The following is a 21,133-nucleotide window of genomic DNA, read 5'->3' as shown; positions in this document are numbered from 1 at the left end:
CACACACAGCCCAGAGGTAGTCAACATGAAGGCAAGTGGATGTAACCAACAACACTGAGAGGTTTGATTAAAGGCGTAACGTAACAACTCTTATGTGTTGACGTCTAGTAAATGTGTAAAATAACTATTAAAGAGCACGAAGGAAATTAATAACCTTTTCACAAAACACTTTGTCCCAGAGTGCATGTAAAGAGGGGGCCTCTTACAATTACACTATGGTGTCACTTAACATTTATTTTTTTAAATAATACAATAAATATACTACAAATGAACATTGGCTTTGGCAGAGAGTTACAATATCATCATTCTCTCTCCACTTCACAATAGTGGACATGACCTTTCATTCATCACTAGCATTAAAAATGGATGTATCTTGATGACGTGGGCTGGAGATCATGCCACTGTAAAATATAACAAGAGAAAAAAACTTTACAATTTCATGCATACAGATAGGTTTTAATGCTTCAAAAGACATACAAGAGTGGATGGCCACAGTAAACTTGAATTTATTGACATAAAAACCAATATATCTTCTATCCTCTTATCCTTACACAGGTTTGACAAGACTGTGAAAACAAACAATCAAACAAACAAACAGACAAACGTAAAAACTACACAACAAAAACAAAACAAAAAAATGGCAGCATCACTGCTGGTTCTGAAAATTTACAAAATTGGGTTGTCCTTTTATTGAGAGAAAAGTGTTAAATTTGGCATACTGCATCACAATGACAAATAAAAACCAAAGATCTACAAGCATAATGAGTTGACAGAAAAAGAGTCTTAACAGAAATGGTTCAAGTCACATATCTGAAGGTAAAAAAGGAAACAAAACAAAACAAACTTAAGTATGGAGGGCTGTGAAATTTCTGTGGTAGATACTAGTGGTCACAAGCATACAGAGTGCATAGTTTGAACAAAGACGATAACTACAATAAGGGCAAAAATAGTAAGCCAACAAGTCATTTTAAAGCTCCAAACTATTAAAAACAAGCTTTTCTTCTGGCTAACCTGGTGAACTGCTTCTACTTTATACACAAATTAATTTGTTTATTTTTTTTTTTAAATTGCAAAACAGGTGTAACTCTGGACAAAGTACAAAGCCATTTCAAGTTATTTCCTAATCAAAACATAGGTTAGAGGGCCATTATGGCTTAAAGCTATGCAAATGAAAAGCTTTGTTTTAGGGTTTCACATACCAAACAAAACTTGGCCATGTGCTTTGGACCACCAGGAGGGAGAAACACCCCCATCACAACAGACACACATCCACCTCTCAGCTCCAAAAGTTCGATGCGGTAAAGATGAGCCATCGCTCAAACCACCCAACAGTAACAAAGAACTTACATTGATAAGAACTGAAGGCTAATAGGTCGTTCCATTGCAACATGGGGAGCAACCCATTTTCTTAGCAAGACCCGCCCTACTCTGCCCCTGATTGGCTGTCATGGTTCTGTGCTGTTGTCCCATTGGCGCAAAGAGGCATTTTCAGACCAAAATGGTAGCAGCGCTGTTGTCAAAAAAAAAAACACCAGTTTCATCTCTTGCCTTCTATACTCTTTGACCATAAGATCCAAAATGCATCGTCTTGGAGCAATGATATGCAAAAGCAACAGTAGAACAGAAGCAGGAAATAAGGTACGGCGAAACGCTGCACTGATCTATGGATGGATATGTAGAGAAATGGCATGCATAAGCCACCCGGCGGACATAAATATGGATGCAGCAAAGATCCTCCGTGTCAGAGGTGATGGTTAAGACAGTCGAGGGGGCAAACGGTGGCGGACGATCATCGCCGTCGATATTCTTTCATTCAAACAACACAAATTAGAAAAAATACATACTGTAGCACCACAGAAGAGAGAAAAATAGCACCTAAGTTTTGATTTCTTTGTGTTTTCGCTGAAATGTGACATCATCTCCCATTGCATAGTTGGATAGATAAGTATTTGAAGAAAAAAATAAAACAAAATAAAAGCTGTTTATTAAGTTAGTGGAATCTCCAACTGCCACCAAAAGAGGCATTCTGTTCAAGAGGGCACCACAGGAGGAATGTTTTCTTTGTTTTTATGCAAATCAAACTGTCACATAATATCACAGAGCTTGTATTCCTCTTTTATTTCCATTCGCTTCTTAAATTACAACAAGGCCAACAAGACAGCACTTCCCCCAGGTTTTTTCCTTTCTTCTTTTTCCCCCCAATTTACAAGTCGAATCTCTCACTTTAGATGTATTACGGTAATTTAGATGTATCCCAATAACCATCATCTCCTACCTCACAATTGAGAAAGTCACATGCATGTTTTGAAGCCAGAACCAATAAACATTAGCAGGAAGAAAAAAAAAATATACAGAATGTACTTACAAACATAAAAATTATTTATATATATTTATATAATAAGGTCCATTCCAAAGAGAATGAGGAGACAATTATGCACAAACGAAGCTCCCGTAGTGAACGAGCAAAACAAACAGCAGGGGGGAGATGAGGGAAAACAGGAGATCAAAACCAAAGAAAGAAAGCAGCCAAATCGTGATGGAGTCCATGATGCTGCGACCTCCTCAAACAGGTGCAGCTCTCAGGGTGGCCTTCGTTGTGTGGGACAAAAATGAACCTACATCGAGTGTGCTGAAATGGGGCTGGGGTTGTGTGTGTGTGTTTGTGTGTATGTATGGGGGAGGGGGGGGTAGGGGGGGGCGGTTGGAGGCAGGATCTGACATCCAGTTTCAAAACTTGCATGTGATGGAGAAGGCACACTGAGGTTTCAAGGTTGCTCTTATTTGTTTTTCATCAATTCCTATAGAATTTCATTGTGTTCTCATCTTGATATTTTTTTTTTGTATTTTACTCATACTTGTTGCTTTTGGAAGAAAAAAAAAGTTGCTTTTTACAAAATAGAAATTGTCCTATTCTTTTCATTTGTTTTGTTTCTGAGAAAACAAAAATAATGCTTTTTTTTCTCCATTTGTTCAGTAAACAGTCTTAGCCCATGAAACAGACGGGACCCACTTCGAATCCGAACTTCTGTGTGGCACCGCCAAAATCGTTGAACATGATGTCAACAAACGGCACCTGTTCCACCTTTGGTGTGTTGATCTCAAGTACAGTCTTTTCATAGCCCTTTTTCAACTGTGGAGAGAAGGGAGAAAAAAAGACATGTTAGGAAGCTTACTTACTACATGGGGGGAAAAATATGATTTTCTTCTGAGATAAGAGCGTCACAAATAAGTAGTCATTTCATTGACTGAACCACTATAAAAAAATAAAAACAACATTTTCTGACAATGTCTACAAGCAGAGGTGTAAAGTACTCAAGTACAAGTACTCTTGTTAGTCGTTTTTTTGTGTGGATTTGTACCTTTTAATTATCTTTATAATGATATACTTTTACTCTTACTTGAGTAATTTAAATAATATTCTACTTTGCTACTTTTAAAAGTACACTGACTAAATGAGTAAATTAATATTTTTGTTTTGCACATCGCACTATGAAAACAGCACGGTACTGTAGCATTGGGACTGCTCGCTATCAGGTCCAGAATCACGTCCGCATTTAGGACACCCAAACTAATGGCTCGTGCAGTGGCCAATGAAATTATACTCACGCTCAAGACTGGCCAATTGAATTAGACAGGCGTAGACGATCAACAATACACTATCTGAATACTTTTTTCTCTTCCTGGTTAATGACATTGCATTGGGACAGCTTATAGGTAACACTGGTTACATGTGCTGGATGTGTGAAATGTAATAGACTACTTGCACAACTCCACTACTTCCTGAAATGAGTAGGGCATCTTGGTTTCCTGTCCTACACGATGAACTGATTAATGTCAGGTGTGCCTGCTCACTGTTGTTGTGACTGCAGCAGTCAGCACACCTAACATTAATCAGTTCATCCAATAGTGTAGGACAGAAAACCAAGATGCCCTACTCATTTCAGGAAGTAGTGGAGTTGTGCAAGTAGTCTATTATTATGGTAAATAATTAAAATATGAATAATTTTGAAAGTAATGCAAATGTACTTTTTTACTTATAGGCTATTTTTATTTATTTATTTATTTTACAATACTTGTACTTGAGTAGGATTTGACAGTACTCTTTCCACCTCTATCCACAAGAGCAAACCCACCCACCCACACACACACACACACACACACACACACACACACACACACACGTGATGCCCACAGCCTCAGGTGTCCCCCCCTGACTTACTGCACAGCCATCGGATAGGGCGCGGATGTAGGGGTTGTTATCGTAGGACATCTCCTCATCGTTTGAGCCCAGGAAGCGGATGGCCTTGTCGTAGCCGTCTTGGTCCTGGTCGTGCCAGGCCACTGACTGGTAGCAGTTGTAGGTCATGTTCTGTCTGGCCGCCGCACTCAGCAACCGCAAGAAGGTCATCTGCACCACGCCGATGGGGTTACCCTCTGCATCCACGTAGGAGAGCTACAAGGAGGGAAACAGACGGGAGTCTCTAGCACCGGGAACGAACCAGTACGAAGCACGAGTAGACACAGGATGAACGCACGAATCAAATCGACACAGCACACTGTCATATTTTATACGGCACAATGCAGTCCGTTGGGAGACGTCGAGATCTAATTTGTGACTGGTAAATTGAATTGCTGCTTTACTGCCGTGTGTTGAGATATCAATGTCTTATTGACAACAGTAGCAGAAGAAGCCAGTGTGGTCTGAGGATGCAGAGCAGAGAATGCACTGTCACTCAGCCACAATGCCCCCTGGTGGCCTTGACAAAAATTCCGGGACATCAATCATCGATTCCTTTGTGACACGGCGCATGTTGGCCCCATCTTTCACTGCATGTCGGTAATGTATGCGTTTGTGTGCAAATGTTATTATGTAAAGAGGTGGAGAGCAATGAACTATAGCTGGTCTCCAGTGAAAGATTTCTTTAACAACCCAATCAGGTGATGATTTATTGAAGGGAGGATGTACGTGTCTCAGCTCCTTGGCTTTAGGAGTGATGGAGAGGATTCTTGGGCTCGGTTCTGTCTTGAGACTGTCGGCATCTCTGAGAAGCTCCCAGTTCAGCTCCAAAGGAGTGCGGGAGGCTTTCCAAAGACTCATTGTTGGAGTTCAGTTGTACTCTAAACTGTTTCATATGGGTAAATTAGCCTCCTAGTAGCATCAAATAAGCATGACTAAACAATTAATCTAAGCCTCAATTAAGAAAGTGTGTCAAATATATCAGCTCTATGAGCAAATTATGGTAAAACATGCAAAACCAAAATGATCTTAATTGATAATGGCACGTGCTTGTGTGCAATTAAAATATAATTTATCTTTCTTCCCCTTGTTATACAAAACATTACTATCCCTTTAGGCTGGTTGTAATACTTTCTAATGGTGGCTGATGCAGCCTGGTTGTTTGGAACCAGTCCTGCTTTGGTTTAATGTCCGTGAGAGAGACTGCAGTGGTAGAAGTGTCCTGTATTTCCATACCAACCATCAGGACTCCATGTGCTCCACATGTTGGCTTCTTCTTTCAGACACACAGGACTTACTGAGAGCAGAGCACATGCAGGATCCATGCCATGCAGGCAGAGCAGTGCCAGAGCCACCACAGAGTTTGCATGTGTTCTTTTACACACACACACACACACGCGCGCGCACGCACGCACGCACGCACGCACGCACGCACGCACGCACGCACGCACACACACACACACACACACACACACACACACACACACACACACACACACACACACACACACACACACACACACACACACACACACACACACACACACACACACACACACACGCAAAGATACACTTACAAACTCAGCATCCCAACACTCAAACTTGACAATAACAGGTCGGGCCAATCAACTACAAAGCCTATTTATGCAATAATTTTCGTTAATTAATGTCAATTTTTTTTAAAGTATGCAGATTGTGTTTTCGGCAGGTCAAGTTTGAGTGTCAGCAATGTGGCTCCTTTGGGACCAGCGCCACTACTCCGTCGTGGCTCGCTAGCCCCCCTGCTCTTGTCTTCCCCCCCACCACCACCGCTCCTTACCCACAGCGTGTAGATCCAGCCCTACATCGCCATGGAAACGTTACCTCTTTATCATCACAGCCGCAAGTCAACAGTGACTGAGTACATTACCCAGAAGCCCCTGGGTGGTGACTGAGTGCCTGACCTTTTTGTCTCAGTCCTCTGATGCCACTCCGACCAGATGTGAGGAGTGGCTGAGGGAGGCGCTGAAGGTGAGATCAACACCAACATCATCTTTCTCCACCATTTTGGAGGATAGTTTGTCTTGCTAAGACCGCTCACTCTGACTTCCAGAACTACAATTCAAATGTGTCGAGCACTGTGCGTTGGTGTGTTCACTTTTGGGTGTTTTTGAACACGTTTATAGACTAAGCTATCTCTGTGAGTGTCAGGGGCACACAGTCACTTAATGATGCTCTCCTCATGTAGCAGAGGTAAGGCAGAGTGGATACGCAGACAGGGATTTTCACAGTGCAGCAACAGTGCATCCTGTTCAAATGCGCATGGGTGTTCTCTTTGTTAAACCAGTGGTTCTCAAAGGGGGCTCCGGGGAGCAGGGAAGACCCCCCCAGGGGTCCTTGGGGGGGTTCCAGGGGGTCCCCAGCAAAAAGGGGAATAATTTATTTTCACTATAATTCTAGCCATACGTAAGAGAATGACAGAATGTATGACTATTTTAGTCATGGGTTTCATACTGTACACGATCTGTAATAAAAGAAAATCTTATCCGATTGTGGGGGGGGGGGGGACCCTGGGACAAAATCGTATCAAATGGTGATCTGTGGTCTATCAGAATCAGAAAGACTTTAATGATCCCGGGGGGAAATTAGTAATTAGTAATTTGTGTCAGTTTAGGGGTTCCTGACATGAAACTTTGAGAACCACTGTGTTACTTCAATGGCCGTCGAGACCAAACCCACTCGTTTCGCCTTGCCTGTATCGGTCCACAAACCTTTCCTCCACTTCCATGTGAGAGCATCACTTGCTGGTGTTGGACTGAAGGTGAGTGCAGCTCGTGCTGAACCATGCAATCGCAATCACGTAAAAAAACAAACCACAAGCCAGGTGCCAACATACTCTGTCGGGCAAGTGCCAGAAGCATGCAGAGCCCCGGGCACGCAGAGACCCAGGCCGCAGCCGGGCCTCTGGGACCTGAGGCGGGGGGCCACTTACCAGGGAACCTCTCTTGTAGTGACTATACCATGTGCCTGGCTGGTCTTTGGGCCATTTTGCCATTTTGCTCTGTAAAATATGAGAGGCGTTCAGGGAAGGGAAAGGGACTGGGGGAAGCTGGGATCGGCGCTTACCAGTTTACCACGTTTGTATTCACTGTACCAGGAGCCAGGGGTCTCCTTTAGCCAGGCGGTGAGCCTAGCCTGGGGGCGTGGATCAGAACATGGGAGAAAAACAGCAGTGTTAAAGAAGGGAAACAGCTCCGGTAGCACCACCCCCACCCCCTCCTGCCAGCCCTCTCCCCTCTGCCAGCCCTCTCCCCTCTGCCAGCCCTCTCCCCTCTGTCTCCTTCTCTGCGTCCTCTGTGGAGGCATCCGGACCTGAAAGAGTCTTGGGTGACACGGAGCAGAACGGAAACCAGCTACATGTAGAGCAACTTAGTAAGCCATTATGCCATTTTTGTACAGTGCAAACATTAGCCGGCGGCTAATTGCCGCTGAAAAATTCATGAGTACACAGTGATTAATTAAGAAAGGACGGCCTGCAATGCGTTCTATAGGCCTCCGAACCCGCTGTGAAGTGTTTGTGTGGCGCAGCCATGGAGCACTAACTTTGTTACGCCATTCGATTAGAAGCTGTGAATTGGCCAACAGGGGCACAGCTCTAATGGCTTCAGCTGTGACAGTGACGAATGTGCCTCTAATAGAGAGGCAAAGTGACCGCCTACTTCCTGCTTCAGCACTGTACCAGAGATTTTCATCCGCCATTTATTTTCCCATAGACATTTCATAAAATGCTTATAAAAAATAGCTTTACTTCATCAAACCAGTTATATTTAAAATCGGGAGAGACCATAGAACATTTCACATCGGACCAAAATAAAAAGAACGACATCGAAAAAATATTTTCTTTGAATCTGCAAAAAAAAAAAAAAAACGTTTCGGCCCGAGTGAAATGTTATGTGCTCTCTCCTGTTTTCTAAATATATCTGAACCGTTTGGTAAGTAAAACTATTTTTATACGCATTTCTTTACGAAATGTCTATGGGAAAACAAATGGCGGATGAAAACCTCTGGTACAGTGCTGAAGCAGGAAGTAGGCGGTCACTTTGCCTCTCTATTAGAGGGAGGGATTTGATATGGAACTGTCATCAATAGCGTAATGCCTTAATGGATGACAGGCCGGAGATCCCGTCACGACGGGAGGCGGCATACATCAGAGCCCCCGCTGCCTTCAAGGTGACTTTCCTTACGTGACCGTGATGCAACTCTCTCCATGATGGAATGGGCTTTAGTGTGAACCATGTATGTGCACGATACAGTACTACACTACAGTATGTTCTCTTATAACGAGTGTTTCTCACTGTCTCCGTGTGAGCGAGTGCAGCATGTCAAGTCTCCGGGCAGAGACTGACAGACAGACTGACACAGAGACTGACAGCGCAGGCGTTCCCTTTCACCTCAGCACAAATGAGAGCAGCCCCCCCCCCCCCCCCCCCCATTACCAGCCGGCTATGAAAAGGAAGAAAGTCTGCTTCATTATTCCGAGCTTAAGCAAACTGCCGACTCCTCGGAGGCCTGCTGGTGAGTGGGATCATTAAAATGGCTGTAGCACTATGCCATTACAGATCCCCTGACTTGTCAAAGACGGTGTTCTCAATGTTTCATTGCTCTCTGCTCCGCTCTCCTCTCCTCCTCTCTGCACACCCATGCATAATGAACCAGACATCTTCTCAGCGTGCCTGTCACCTGCCAAAGGTCTTTACAGGTGAACCAGTGAGGTCAGTCCTTAATGACCTGAAAAAAATGGTGTGGTGTATATATGTATGTATGTATGTATGTATGTATGTATGTATGTCGTATGTTTGTATGTTTGTTTGTATGTATGTATGTATGTATGTATGTATGTATGTATGTATGTATGTATGTATGTATGTATATATGTATGTATGTATGTATGTATGTATGTACTGTATGTATGTATGTATGTACTGTACGTATGTATGTATGTGTGTATGTATGTACGTATGTATGTACTGTATGTACGGTATGTATGTATGTATACACATATACATATACACATACACACACACTCTGTGTCTGTGTGTATAAATATATATATAAATATATATATATATACACATACACGTATATACACACACACACACACACACACACACACACACACTGTGTGTGTGTGTGTGTGTGTGTGTGTGTGTTGAAAGAGTTAATGTGAATGTGTGTTGTTTGAATGAAGGAGTTATCTCCTGCTGTTGCAGTCTGTCAAGTCAAAACAAAAGGATGAGATTGAGCATGTTAGTCAAATAAGAATGTGACAAAAGGGGGCTGCTGCCCTCTGGGGGACTGGAGGGCTTCTTCACTCATTGTCCACATCACCTCGGTCATAACAGCACACCAGGTCATGTCATGGAGGCTAATTATATGGGTACATGAGTAGGTACAATGGAGTTACTGTTGCATATAGCACAGTGTCGAGGCGATCAGGTTATTTTATATGCATGGCAGTTAGTCCCAGGCATGAGGGGGGGAAATACAATTGTCCTTATCTGGAGTATAGAGTATAACGTTATTTAACTGTCAATCACATGGTGAACTGCGGATTGAGAATAGTAGAAAAGGAAAGCCTTCTTTTTTCCCTACCGTATCATCACACTACCGTCATTCTCACCATTCTGCTTGCTGCTGCATCGTCAACCTGTGTGTGTGTGTGTGTGTGTGTGTGTGTGTGTGTGTGTGTGTGCGCGTGTGCGTGTGAGTGTGTGTGCGTGTGCGTGTGTGTGTGTGCGTGTGTGCGTGCACCATGTTGATGCATACAGTAGGTGTAAGGGGTGTGGCCACACTGATCCGTGGTGTCTGTCCATCTGCGTTCATTTCTCTGTTCACTTCCATTCATTTTCAACACAGCTGTCCGTCTGTCCATGAAGCGTATGTATCCAGCACATTTACATACGTTTTGATGGACAGCAAAGTTCAAGAGGGCTGAACTTTTTCTGGATGGACGTATGGCTGCATAGTCACCGTCCATTTAGCCAATCAGAGTCGAGGAGGCGTTCTCAGAGCGGAAATGGCTGAGCGGGTTGTCCACATCGATATAACGTAATGTTATTTTATCGTTATAAATATCAACAACTAGCCAACAGATATCAAAGCTGGTGGGCTTCATGGAGACAGCATGACTCGAACTGGCCGTGACCATTACATCAATCTGGTCATTCAGTGGCATTTTATTGCCACATAAGTAACGTAGCGCACAGAGCTAACAGCTAGCCAACGCCAGCTTTCTTCTTCTCCCGGTTTATAGGCGGGTCGCTGACACCTTCAGCGTGCTTACCGCCACCTGCTGTACAAGTAGGTTACTTGTACATGCAACGTACATACATCTATCCCTTTTATAATTCTGTGGCCTGACTTACCCCTTCAGACTTCTTATCTGGGTAGATGCAGCTCTCTCCGCCTGCTGTGAAGTTGCAGTGCACCTTGAAGGAGTCCCGAGAGCAGCCCTGGTTAGGATCAATCCAGTACTCGCCTGCAGAGAGGAGGGGGGGGGGGAGACATAGGGAGAGAGAGAGACAGAGAGAGAGAGAGAGAGAGAGAGAGAGACAGACAGTCAGAGAGGGAGAGAGAGAGGGGGGAGAGATACATAGGGAGAGAGGGGGGGGGGGAGAGGGGGAGAGAGACATAGAGAGAGAGAGAGAGAGAGACAGACAGACAGAGAGGGGGGAGAGAGAGAGACATAGGGAGAGAGGGGGGGAGAGAGGGGGAGAGAGACATAGAGAGAGAGAGAGAGACAGACAGAGAGGGGGGAGCGAGAGAGACATAGGGAGAGAGGGGTAGAGAGAAACAGAGAGAGAGAGAGAGAGACAGACAGTCAGAGGGAGAGAGAGAGATAGACAGACAGACAGACAGACGGAGAGGGGGGAAAGAGAGAGACATAGGGAGAGGGGGGGGGGGGGGAGAGACAGAGAGAGAGAGACAGACAGAGAGGGGGGAGAGAGAGAGACATAGGGAGAGAGGGGGAGAGAGAGACAGACAGTCAGAGAGGGAGAGAGAGAGATAGACAGACAGACAGACAGACAGACAGACAGACAGACAGACAGAGGTGGGAGAGAGAGATACATAGGGAGAGAGGGGGGGGAGAGAGACATAGAGAGAGAGAGAGACAGACAGAGAGGGGGGAGAGAGAGAGACATAGGGAGAGAGGGGGGGAGAGAGAGTGGGAGAGACACACAGAGAGAGTGCAATTACAGTACACATACTACATAAGTTCACAGTCCTTTAGGCCTAAGTATTTCCCGACAGTGACTGGATATGTCAGTACAGTATGCCTGCAGCCTCAGTCTGTTATTATTATTTTTTTACATTAAAATAACAATAAATAAATAAATAAATAAATAAATAAATAAATAAATAAATAAATAAATAAATAAGTAGTATATAATTATACATTATCAGCCTAAATCCCCTCGTTTGCCTGCAAACGGCGTTTCAATGATTGTTAAGGAGGTTTTGGGGCACATACAGTTTGCTGTGGGTTGCAGCAGAAAGTGGTAAGAAACAGGATAAGAGGCAGATTGCTCATCAAGACGACGGACAGATTCCCGAGCATGAACAACTCGGGGGCAGGAGGTCAGACAAAACACTGCCTGCCTCGAGGCCAAAGCTTGTATGCTGCAGCCTTAAAGCGGTACCAACCATCAGGGAACTCAGGGTGGCAGAGCTGCAGGTCCTTGCAGGTGCGTGCGGGGTTGGCCTGCGTGCCCAGCGGGTGCTTCATCTGCTCGATCTCCAGCTTGAGGGAGTTGAGCGAGCCGAAGATCTCCTCCATGCCGTCGTCGTAGTCCTTGTAATTGGCGTCCATGGCCGCGTCGTCCATGACCTGGCTGGCGTCGATGCTCCTACGCGATCTGCCCTTCATGGAGCCCTGCATGGGAAGTGGGTGGATAACATCTCCAGGAGGGCCCTGTTATAGGAGATGGAGGGAGGAGGAGACACACAGTATATGAGTAAGAGCGAGGGATGCAGATAGCATAAAGAACAGCAGTCTGACTTGCCCTGAGGATTCGGTGCCGGAAGATGTGGTTTAGTTTAGTTTTAGTTGAGCTTTCTTTATTTGTACACTTTAAAAACAGAAACGGATCAAAAGAAAAATGAAAAACAAAATAACGTGCAGGTCGAGATCACGTTAAATAATCAAATGAATGTTACAGTAATCTCATTGAACTGAATGGTAATGTTAGGTGTGATGTCGAACAAAACTGACATTTTCAAATTATATTCCTACCATCCATACCTCATTTGATCTGTTTTTAAGTCAAATTTCGATATTAAAATTATCTTCATATCGTCACGATATGATTCCGCAGAAAGAACGATCATATTGAATTACCGACCAGCCCTACTGTACTTAGGATCAAATGAAACAGACGACACAACTCCCAACATGTGGTGGATTCACTTACAGGAACACCTTGAGGTCCAGGAACACCAGTCTCTCCCTTTGGACCAGTTTGACCCTGAGCAGGACAGAGAAAAGGACGTTTGTTGTTAGATATGAATCTGCAGGTAATAGTGCTGTAGACACTTTGAGGAGACCCACAGAGTCGTGTGAGGAATGTCGCTTATTGTTTTCTGATGAATCCACTTACCGATGATCCCTTAGCTCCCTTAGGACCGGCGGGACCCTATAGACATGAAGACAACCAAGTAATCAATAATCAATATTGGCTCAAACGCTGCATGCCATTCAGATACACACATAGCACAATATGCATGATGAACATAGTCTTACAGGTAATCCTGGAGGGCCGAGGGGACCGAGTGGACCTGAAGGACCGGCGATACCCTGGAAGGAAAAATAACGGTGAGCAACACTCTATTATGTCCCGTTACAACCGCTATGTGCTCCCATGTAAGCTGCTTCAACCGCTATGTGCTCCCATTTAAGCTGCTTCAACCGCTATGTGCTCCCATGTAAGCTGCTTCAACCGCTATGTGCTCCCATGTAAGCTGCTTCAACCGCTATGTGCTCCCATGTAAGCTGCTTCAACCGCTATGTGCTCCCATGTAAGCTGCTTCAACCGCTATGTGCTCCCATGTAAGCTGCTTCAACCGCTATGTGCTCCCATGTAAGCTGCTTCAACCGCTATGTGCTCCCATGTAAGCTGCTTCAACCGCTATGTGCTCCCATGTAAGCTGCTTCGAAAATCGTCCGGTTTTGTCGAGTTTGAACTCACATTGTCTCCTTTGAGTCCAGCTGTTCCCTGAGGACCAGGAAGACCTCTGTCGCCCTTTTCTCCCTGTTCACCTGGGGGTCCGATGAGACCGATGAGACCGGGGTGGCCCTGAGGACAGAGAACAGCACACACACACACACACACACACACACACACACACACACACACACACACACACGCCGTCAATACAACAGTCAATAACCATCACACACATTTAGCCCGATAATATATCTATCTGGCACACAGTCCAAATCATTAAGGTAATGATTTGATGGCTGGGGGCAAACAACAGATCTGATCGATCAGCTGGTGAATAAGCACCATTAGTCTTTGTTATTTACTTAATCCAGTGCATCAACGCATCCAGCATATTAGCAGAGGAAAAGCACACGAGCAGGCAACTAAATGACTTACCTTCTCTCCCTTGATGCCAGAGTCTCCTTTCATACCGGGCAGACCTGGAGGACCCTGTGAGAGAGAGGAGAGGAGAGGATGATGAGAGGAGAGGAGAGGAGGAGATGAGAGGAGGAGAGAGGAGAGTGAGAGGAGAGGAGGAGAGGGGAGAGGAGAGTGAGAGGAGAGGAGAGGAGAGGAGAGGAGAGGAGAGGAGAGGAGAGGAGAGGAGAGGAGAGGAGAGGAGAGGAGAGGAGAGGATGATGAGATGAGAGGAGAGGAGGAGAGGAGAGGAGGAGAGAGGAGAGGAGGAGAAAGGAGAGGAGAGGAGGAGAGAGGAGAGGAGGAGATGGGAGAGGAGAGCGGAGGAGAGGAGAGTGAGAGGAGAGGAGAGGAGAGGAACCAAGAGAGGAGAGTTGAGTGAGGATCCAGATTGATCAGATATCTTGCTTCAAAGTTCAGGAGTCATCTCTACTCACCATAGGTCCTGGGGGTCCATCTGGGCCTGGGGAACCGGGTAGACCTTGCTCTCCCTGCACAGAAACACCAATTAGACAAAAGTTTGTATCCAGCACGCTCTCAAGAAAAGAAGAAAACATTGGTTTCTATAAATAGCGCGGCCCAGTTACATCCTGCACTTTATTGGAACAGGCTGTCTACATTTGCTCTGTGTGTCGTCTCAAACTGGGCTACACAGCTCCAACACGGGACTGTGACAAACTAGTGCGATCAGAAATGCCGTACTTACAACTGGACCGGGGATACCCCTGAGTCCCTCAGAACCGGGCTTTCCAGGTGATCCCTGAGGACCAACGGGACCTGTCTTTCCTTGGGGACCTTCCAAGCCAGATTCTCCCTTTTGAACAGAAGCAGGACACAGACAAACCATTTGTAATTATTGAGACTTTTTGGGGGTAACTGTTACTTGATTGATACAGTCTATGATTGGTACACTGCAGGAAGAAGGAAAGAGAGATGATCTGTATTAGATCTATATTAGAGGAGTTCTGAGCATTTTCTACCTTGTGTCCCTTCTCTCCTTGTCTGCCTTCAGGTCCTGATGCTCCAGGGGGTCCCTAATCAGGAGAGAAATGACAGCAAGAGATATCGAGAGATTAACCCGCTGAAATACAACGAGAGACCATGTTTTGTTCATATTTACGCAACGATGTGGAGGGAGAACAGCACAGCAACGTTACTTACCCTCTTTCCTGGTGGGCCAGAGGGACCGGACTCTCCAGTGGGTCCAGGGGAACCCTAGTAACACATTTTGAAAATAAAACTATTTGCATTTTGCATTTTTTTAAAGTTAAAATTGTCAATATAGGAATTGCATTTCAGGACGCACAACGGCGTCGGCACACAACACTCACCGCCTGACCGGCCTCTCCGTCATCTCCCTTGTCACCAGGTGGGCCGTCTAAACCCTGCATAAGGAGTGAACAGAACAGAACAGAACAGAACAGTCACGTTGCACCGCAGCACCGCATCCATAACAATGAAACTGTGACAAAGATGCTTTGCACACAGCACTGGCAGCAGTAGCAACACATTTGAACAGTATCGGCTGATGAGGTGTTGCTACTCACAGCTGGGCCGGTCTCTCCAGGGGGACCAGGGTCACCAGGGAAACCACTTGGACCCTGGAAATCAATACACACTGCATTATAACATGCACTGAAATATGCTGCTGGCTCTAGTTCAATTATGGATCGATAGATGGATAGATGGATAGATAGATAGATAGATAGATAGATAGATGGATAGATAGATGGATAGATAGATAGATAGATGGATAGATAGATGGATAGATAGATGGATAGATAGATAGATGGATGGATAGATGGATGGATAGCTAGATAGATGAATAGATAGATAGATGATAGATAGATGGATGGATAGCTAGATAGATGAATAGATAGAGAGATGATAGATAGATGGATGGATAGATAGATGGATAGATAGATAGATGGATAGATAGATAGATAGATAGATAGATAGATGGATAGATATATAGATGGATAGATAGATGGATAGATAGATGGATGGATGGATGGATATAGATAGATAGATAGATAGACAGATAGATGGATAGATATATAGATGGATAGATATATAGATGGACAGATAGATGGATAGATATATAGATGGATAGATAGATGGATAGATATATAGATAGATAGATAGATAGATAGATGGATAGATATATAGATGGATAGATAGATGGATAGATAGATGGATGGATGGATGGATAGATAGATAGATAGATAGATAGATAGATAGATAGATAGATAGATAGACATGGCCTACTGTTGCAGATATACTATACTGTAGGTTTATTCAGATATGTGATGTGATGACTACAAGCTTGGCTGTAGACAAAGGTGGAAGAGAAACTTACTGGGCTGCCTTTGGGACCATCATCTCCAGGGGGACCTTTAGGACCAGGGGGTCCAGCCGCGCCAGCAGGACCGCCCTCTCCCTTCTCTCCTCGCTCTCCCCTCGGACCCTGCGATGAGAGGCGGCGGCGTTAGCACTGCTAATTCAGAGAGGCTACGTATTTAGGAAACACATTCGAAAACAAACGGAGGTCGGCAAAGGCCACGTCCAACACTGTACTGAGAAATGGAAAATGAACAGTCTCATTAATACTCAACGGCCATTATAGATATAAGCTCATTTGTAGTCGAGCTCCTTGGTGAGGATCGTTCGTTTTCGCTGGTGGTGAAGCTAATTGTTGCTTTTTGCCGTAGCGCTTTACTTTTCCCGTAGTGCGCCGCATACTGATTTGTCCCTGCTTTAAATCGCTTCTGTTTCACTTACTGGTGGGCCGACGTCTCCCTGAAGACCTGGCTCTCCTGCCTCACCCGAGTCTCCCTGGAAGAAGAGAGAGAGAGGAGGGAGAGAGAGAGGGAGAGAGAGAGAGAGAGAGAGAGAGAGAGAGAGAGGGAGAGAGGGAGAGAGAGAGAGAGAGAGAGAGAGAGAGAGAGAGAGAGAGAGAGAGAGGGAGAGAGAGAGAGAGGGAGAGAGAGAGAGAGAAGGAAAATGAGAGGAACAACATATAGAATATCAGAAAGGCCATTTGTTGAACGCGCACAGTTCTACAGATCACATCGTTTACAGGAGCCCCCGCCCGCCCGCCTGCCCAGTGCCCTTGGTCACCCAATTGGGGACAGAAAGAGATGACACAAGAGATTTCAATCCATCAAGTGTGGGCAGATATGGTGGCTGGAGCAGGCAGCACGCTGACCTCAGGCCTCTCCCCGGCCGACGCCCATACATCTTCTCCTCTCCCCCCCCCCCCCCGTCTTTATTGGATAGTTGCCCTGTTGACTCTCCCGGCGCCCTGGGTGCCGTCGTTATTCACTGTCACATAAGCCTGGCTGCCACCATCCCCTACTGGGATGCAGAGGCAGTTTGCCACACCTGTTCCCAGAGAAAATGTTAGCTCGTGTCCTGTCTGGGAGGCAGGAAGGAAAGAGCCCCCCTCCCCGAGGCCAGCCAATCCCAAGCTGTGCTTTGATAAGCATCCACCAATCACATCCGCCGATACTCTAAATTAGCACCTGGCTGCCTTCCCACTGCTCTCCTCTGGCTGTCTGGATGTACTGTAGCAGTCGGTACATCTTCTCGTCAAAAGCACGACTGGTCTTCCTGTATGGGGAGGAGTGTGCACCTGACTTTACACAGTGTTATGTGTCTGTATGGGGAGGAGTGTGCACCTGACTTTACACAGTGTTATGTGTCTGTATGGGGAGGAGTGTGCACCTGACTTTACACAGTGTTATGTGTCTGTATGGGGAGGAGTGTGCACCTGACTTTACACAGTGTTATGTGTCTGTATGGGGAGGAGTGTGCACCTGACTTTACACAGTGTTATGTGTCTGTATGGGGAGGAGTGTGCACCTGACTTTACACAGTGTTATGTGTCTGTATGGGGAGGAGTGTGCACCTGACTTTACACAGTGTTATGTGTCTGTATGGGGAGGAGTGTGCACCTGACTTTACACAGTGTTATGTGTCTGTATGGGGAGGAGTGTGCACCTGACTTTACACAGTGTTATGTGTCTGTATGGGGAGGAGTGTGCACCTGACTTTACACAGTGTTATGTGTCTGTATGGGGAGGAGTGTGCACCTGACTTTACACAGTGTTATGTGTCTGCCCATGGAGAGCTGGGGGGGGGGGCTGCACAGGCCCTCCACTCCATCCTTAAAATCAGCTGAGGACAGGGGGGTTACTGTGAGCATGAGAGAGAGTTGCTCGTCACTGCTATATGAGGGAGTTGTCTGTAGGGTTGGGTACCGAAATCCAGTACTTTTACATCGGTACTACCGACTCGAGTACCAATTCAAGTCAAATCTATCGATACCAAATTCCGGTACCTGCATGTGTGTGTTAAATGTTCTAAAAAAAAAATATTTTTAAACTGAAAAACTGAAATTACATGTTTATAATTACGGAGAGAGTAAAGTAAAAAGTAAAAAAAAAAAAGTACCGTTGGGTACCGGTACATAATTCCAGGTACCGGAACTGGTACCGGTATCGGTTCAAATATGAACGGTACCCAACCCTGGTTGTCTGCAGAAAAGTCCTTAGCCCAGTCGCCTGGGCCGGCTAATGAAAGAAGCCAGATTAGCTGAAACAGCAGCGAGTTTGTTTGGACGGGTCGGGCCATCCTCAGAGAGACCTCCAAGGAGAAAAGGTGATTCTGTTGACTGGACCAGATATAACAAATCACGCCGTCGCCGCAGACAGGAAGTGATGAGAAAATGCAGGCTGCTGCCAAGATGGACCTTTCATAACGAAAGAACACAAGTGAGAGCTGATTTAAAAAACTAGCCAACTTTAATAATGCATTCAGCAGCTTAGCATCTTAAGTGCAGCGGCGCTGATTATTTATTCGTACTCTTTCCACCCAGTGACAGAACTGCCGGGGAAGACGGGCTGCCCATTAGACTGTCTGTGCCTCTGCCACTCTGCAGCAGAACAAAACGATCCTGCCCCATTTAAGAGGGAATCATATAAGCAGCCCTATCAAATATTAATGGCTGCAGCCTCGCAACGAGGCATCATTCACAATCTTTACTACAGCATGCACTCAAGCTGACAATCAGGCTGCTAGCATACTTCCAACGTGCTATAAAATAAGAGTCAAACTGACAAAGACGGCTCCGATGTTGCACTGTAGGTAGGTCATGACAAACGTATGGAAACTGTCTCGTTTCATAGAGGGGATTTTCTTCGTCTTCTGCATAATACATTTGCTAGAATAACACGCCATCACATCAAGGAAGACACTGTCTCTTCTCAGAAGCTGCACAGTGGAGCGCTGAGGAGCCTGAGTGCACTTAGCTTTGTACTATGTCCTCATTAGGAGTTGACGTGCTCAGACCAGAGACAGAGAGAAGCAGCGTACCTTTTGTCCAACAGCACCGGGGTTTCCAATACCACCAGGGGGCCCCTGAGGGCCGTCGGCCCCTGGGGGTCCCGAGGGACCTCTGGGACCAGGGGGGCCAGGTGGACCCTGAGGGCGAGAGACAGAGAGAGTGTTGACGATGAGTATACATGCCACTCCGACATATTGTTCATAATGTGTCTAACGCATTGTTGAATACACTCGATAACACAGTCATCCATATATACGCAGTGCATCATCTTGTTCATTCTCTTACCATTTGACCAACGTCTCCAGTTTCACCTTTCTCGCCAGTGGGACCAGGCATGCCCTGAGGATTTGGCAAAAATAATGAACGATCATGTGTCAGTGTTTCTTTACAAGAACATTTCACCAGTGTCATCGTTTCTATTACTCATTTGCATTCACACCTGCAGCCCGACTGGGCCCGGGGGTCCAGGGAATCCTCTTGATCCTTCGTCTCCCTTCTGGCCAAACAGGCCCTGCTGACCTCTGGGACCAGGCTCACCATCAGCACCCTGTGCACCAGGACAGATGAAGGGGACACAGTCAGATGAGGACACCAGGACAGATGAAGGGGACACAGTCAGATGAGGACACCAGGACAGATGAAGGGGACACAGTCAGATGAGGACACCAGGACAGATGAAGGGGACACAGTCAGATGAGGACACCAGGACAGATGAAGGGGACACAGTCAGATGAGGACACCAGGACATCTGCTTGGTGCTTATTGGCCCAAAAGATGGAGGAGGCATCGGATATGAAATTAACAGACACTTACAGCAGGACCAGGCGCTCCAACAGGTCCTTGAGGGCCAGTAGGACCAGGGGGACCCTGCAGGGAAGACGAGGAAATAGAACACAACAAAACCACTGATCAACAGATCAATTGACGATCATACACTTTACCATGTAACTCACAATCTCTGAGGGTCAAATGATCAATAAATCATGAATTTCCAGACATAAACAACTCACATGTTCTCCTTTGTCACCCTTGCTTCCCTTCTGGCCTGGCTCTCCGAGCTCTCCCTGCAGAATGGAGTCATCACAATGTGAAGCGGCAACAGACAAAACCATGTAGGAGATCAAATTGACAATGACTAATGTTACATTTCAATCAAACACTCAGAGAAGACTAGAGTATCCTCGCGTCACCAGGGTCTCTCAAAGGAGAAGAGCCTGCTATCTGTTACTGGCTGCTCGGTCTTCCGGTCCAAGACCCGCCCCAGATCCGGCGCCAGACCTGGCGGATCTCCCACGTGTTTGTGCTACAGTGTTTTCGTTCCCCCGCAGAAAGATGCTTTTATATGGTGTTAATTCATTTTATGTTTGTCTATTAGCTATATAGCTAGATAACTCGCATCACATGTATTCATTATGGCGCCCTGAGTGTCTTGTTGTTTTGGGAGCACAGACCGTTTTCTGTATCCGCCCGAAACTGCTGTTTCTACTATTTTACCGGCTTAACCAGATGCCAAGCGTTTAGACTAGAACCGAGGGTAACGTCAAAACGCTATGATGTCTTTCAACTGTAGCTTAACTTAATCTTAGCCTGCCCCCACAAAGACTTGTCTTGAGATTTGTGTACGCATGTGCGCGCATTTCACTTCTCCTTCTGTGCCACAGTGACAAATATAACTCCCATCTGAGCGGGGCTTATCATGGGGGCGGGTGCGTCATCATTGGCAATACCAGCAGCCAAAATAGAATAGCAAATTAGTCCCATTCTGGACGTGTTTGCACCGGCATGCCCAGAACAAAGAACTTCAGCCACCATGCTGCGGGATGCTTGCCAAAAAAAGAAGGAGAAAAAAAAGACTCCAAACCTAAAGTAAATCCCGCCAGACGACGACGG

General features: G+C 45.8%; 1 protein-coding gene across 2 annotated transcripts in view; it reads right to left on the bottom strand.

Annotated features, from left to right (window-relative positions):
• Positions 1-490: 490 nt before the first annotated feature.
• The window catches only part of col5a1 (procollagen, type V, alpha 1), a 134,219-nt gene continuing 113,576 nt past the window's right edge, over positions 491-21,133 (bottom strand). The window contains exons 44-66 of one of the 2 annotated variants that reach the window (XM_083641810.1): positions 20,254-20,307; positions 20,057-20,110; positions 19,683-19,790; positions 19,529-19,582; positions 19,273-19,380; positions 16,678-16,731; positions 16,256-16,363; positions 15,444-15,497; positions 15,228-15,281; positions 15,058-15,111; positions 14,877-14,930; positions 14,603-14,710; positions 14,334-14,387; positions 13,876-13,929; positions 13,462-13,569; positions 13,017-13,070; positions 12,874-12,909; positions 12,688-12,741; positions 11,921-12,188; positions 10,642-10,754; positions 7,343-7,411; positions 4,220-4,453; positions 491-3,130 (exon numbers count right to left, since the gene is read on the bottom strand). In XM_083641810.1, the coding sequence (XP_083497936.1) occupies positions 2,984-3,130; positions 4,220-4,453; positions 7,343-7,411; positions 10,642-10,754; positions 11,921-12,188; positions 12,688-12,741; positions 12,874-12,909; positions 13,017-13,070; positions 13,462-13,569; positions 13,876-13,929; positions 14,334-14,387; positions 14,603-14,710; positions 14,877-14,930; positions 15,058-15,111; positions 15,228-15,281; positions 15,444-15,497; positions 16,256-16,363; positions 16,678-16,731; positions 19,273-19,380; positions 19,529-19,582; positions 19,683-19,790; positions 20,057-20,110; positions 20,254-20,307 (2,055 nt within the window). In that variant the 3' untranslated portion in view covers positions 491-2,983. Of the gene's footprint in view, positions 3,131-4,219; positions 4,454-7,208; positions 7,278-7,342; positions 7,412-10,641; positions 10,755-11,920; positions 12,189-12,687; positions 12,742-12,873; positions 12,910-13,016; positions 13,071-13,461; positions 13,570-13,875; positions 13,930-14,333; positions 14,388-14,602; positions 14,711-14,876; positions 14,931-15,057; positions 15,112-15,227; positions 15,282-15,443; positions 15,498-16,255; positions 16,364-16,677; positions 16,732-19,272; positions 19,381-19,528; positions 19,583-19,682; positions 19,791-20,056; positions 20,111-20,253; positions 20,308-21,133 lie in introns of both variants that reach the window. The other variant, XM_083641811.1, reaches the window with a different exon arrangement.

Source organism: Poromitra crassiceps (genome assembly GCF_964638095.1).
Source record: "Poromitra crassiceps genome assembly, chromosome: 8".
Taxonomy (NCBI): Eukaryota; Metazoa; Chordata; class Actinopteri; order Beryciformes; family Melamphaidae; genus Poromitra; species Poromitra crassiceps.
This window is presented reverse-complemented; position numbering and strand designations above follow the sequence as displayed.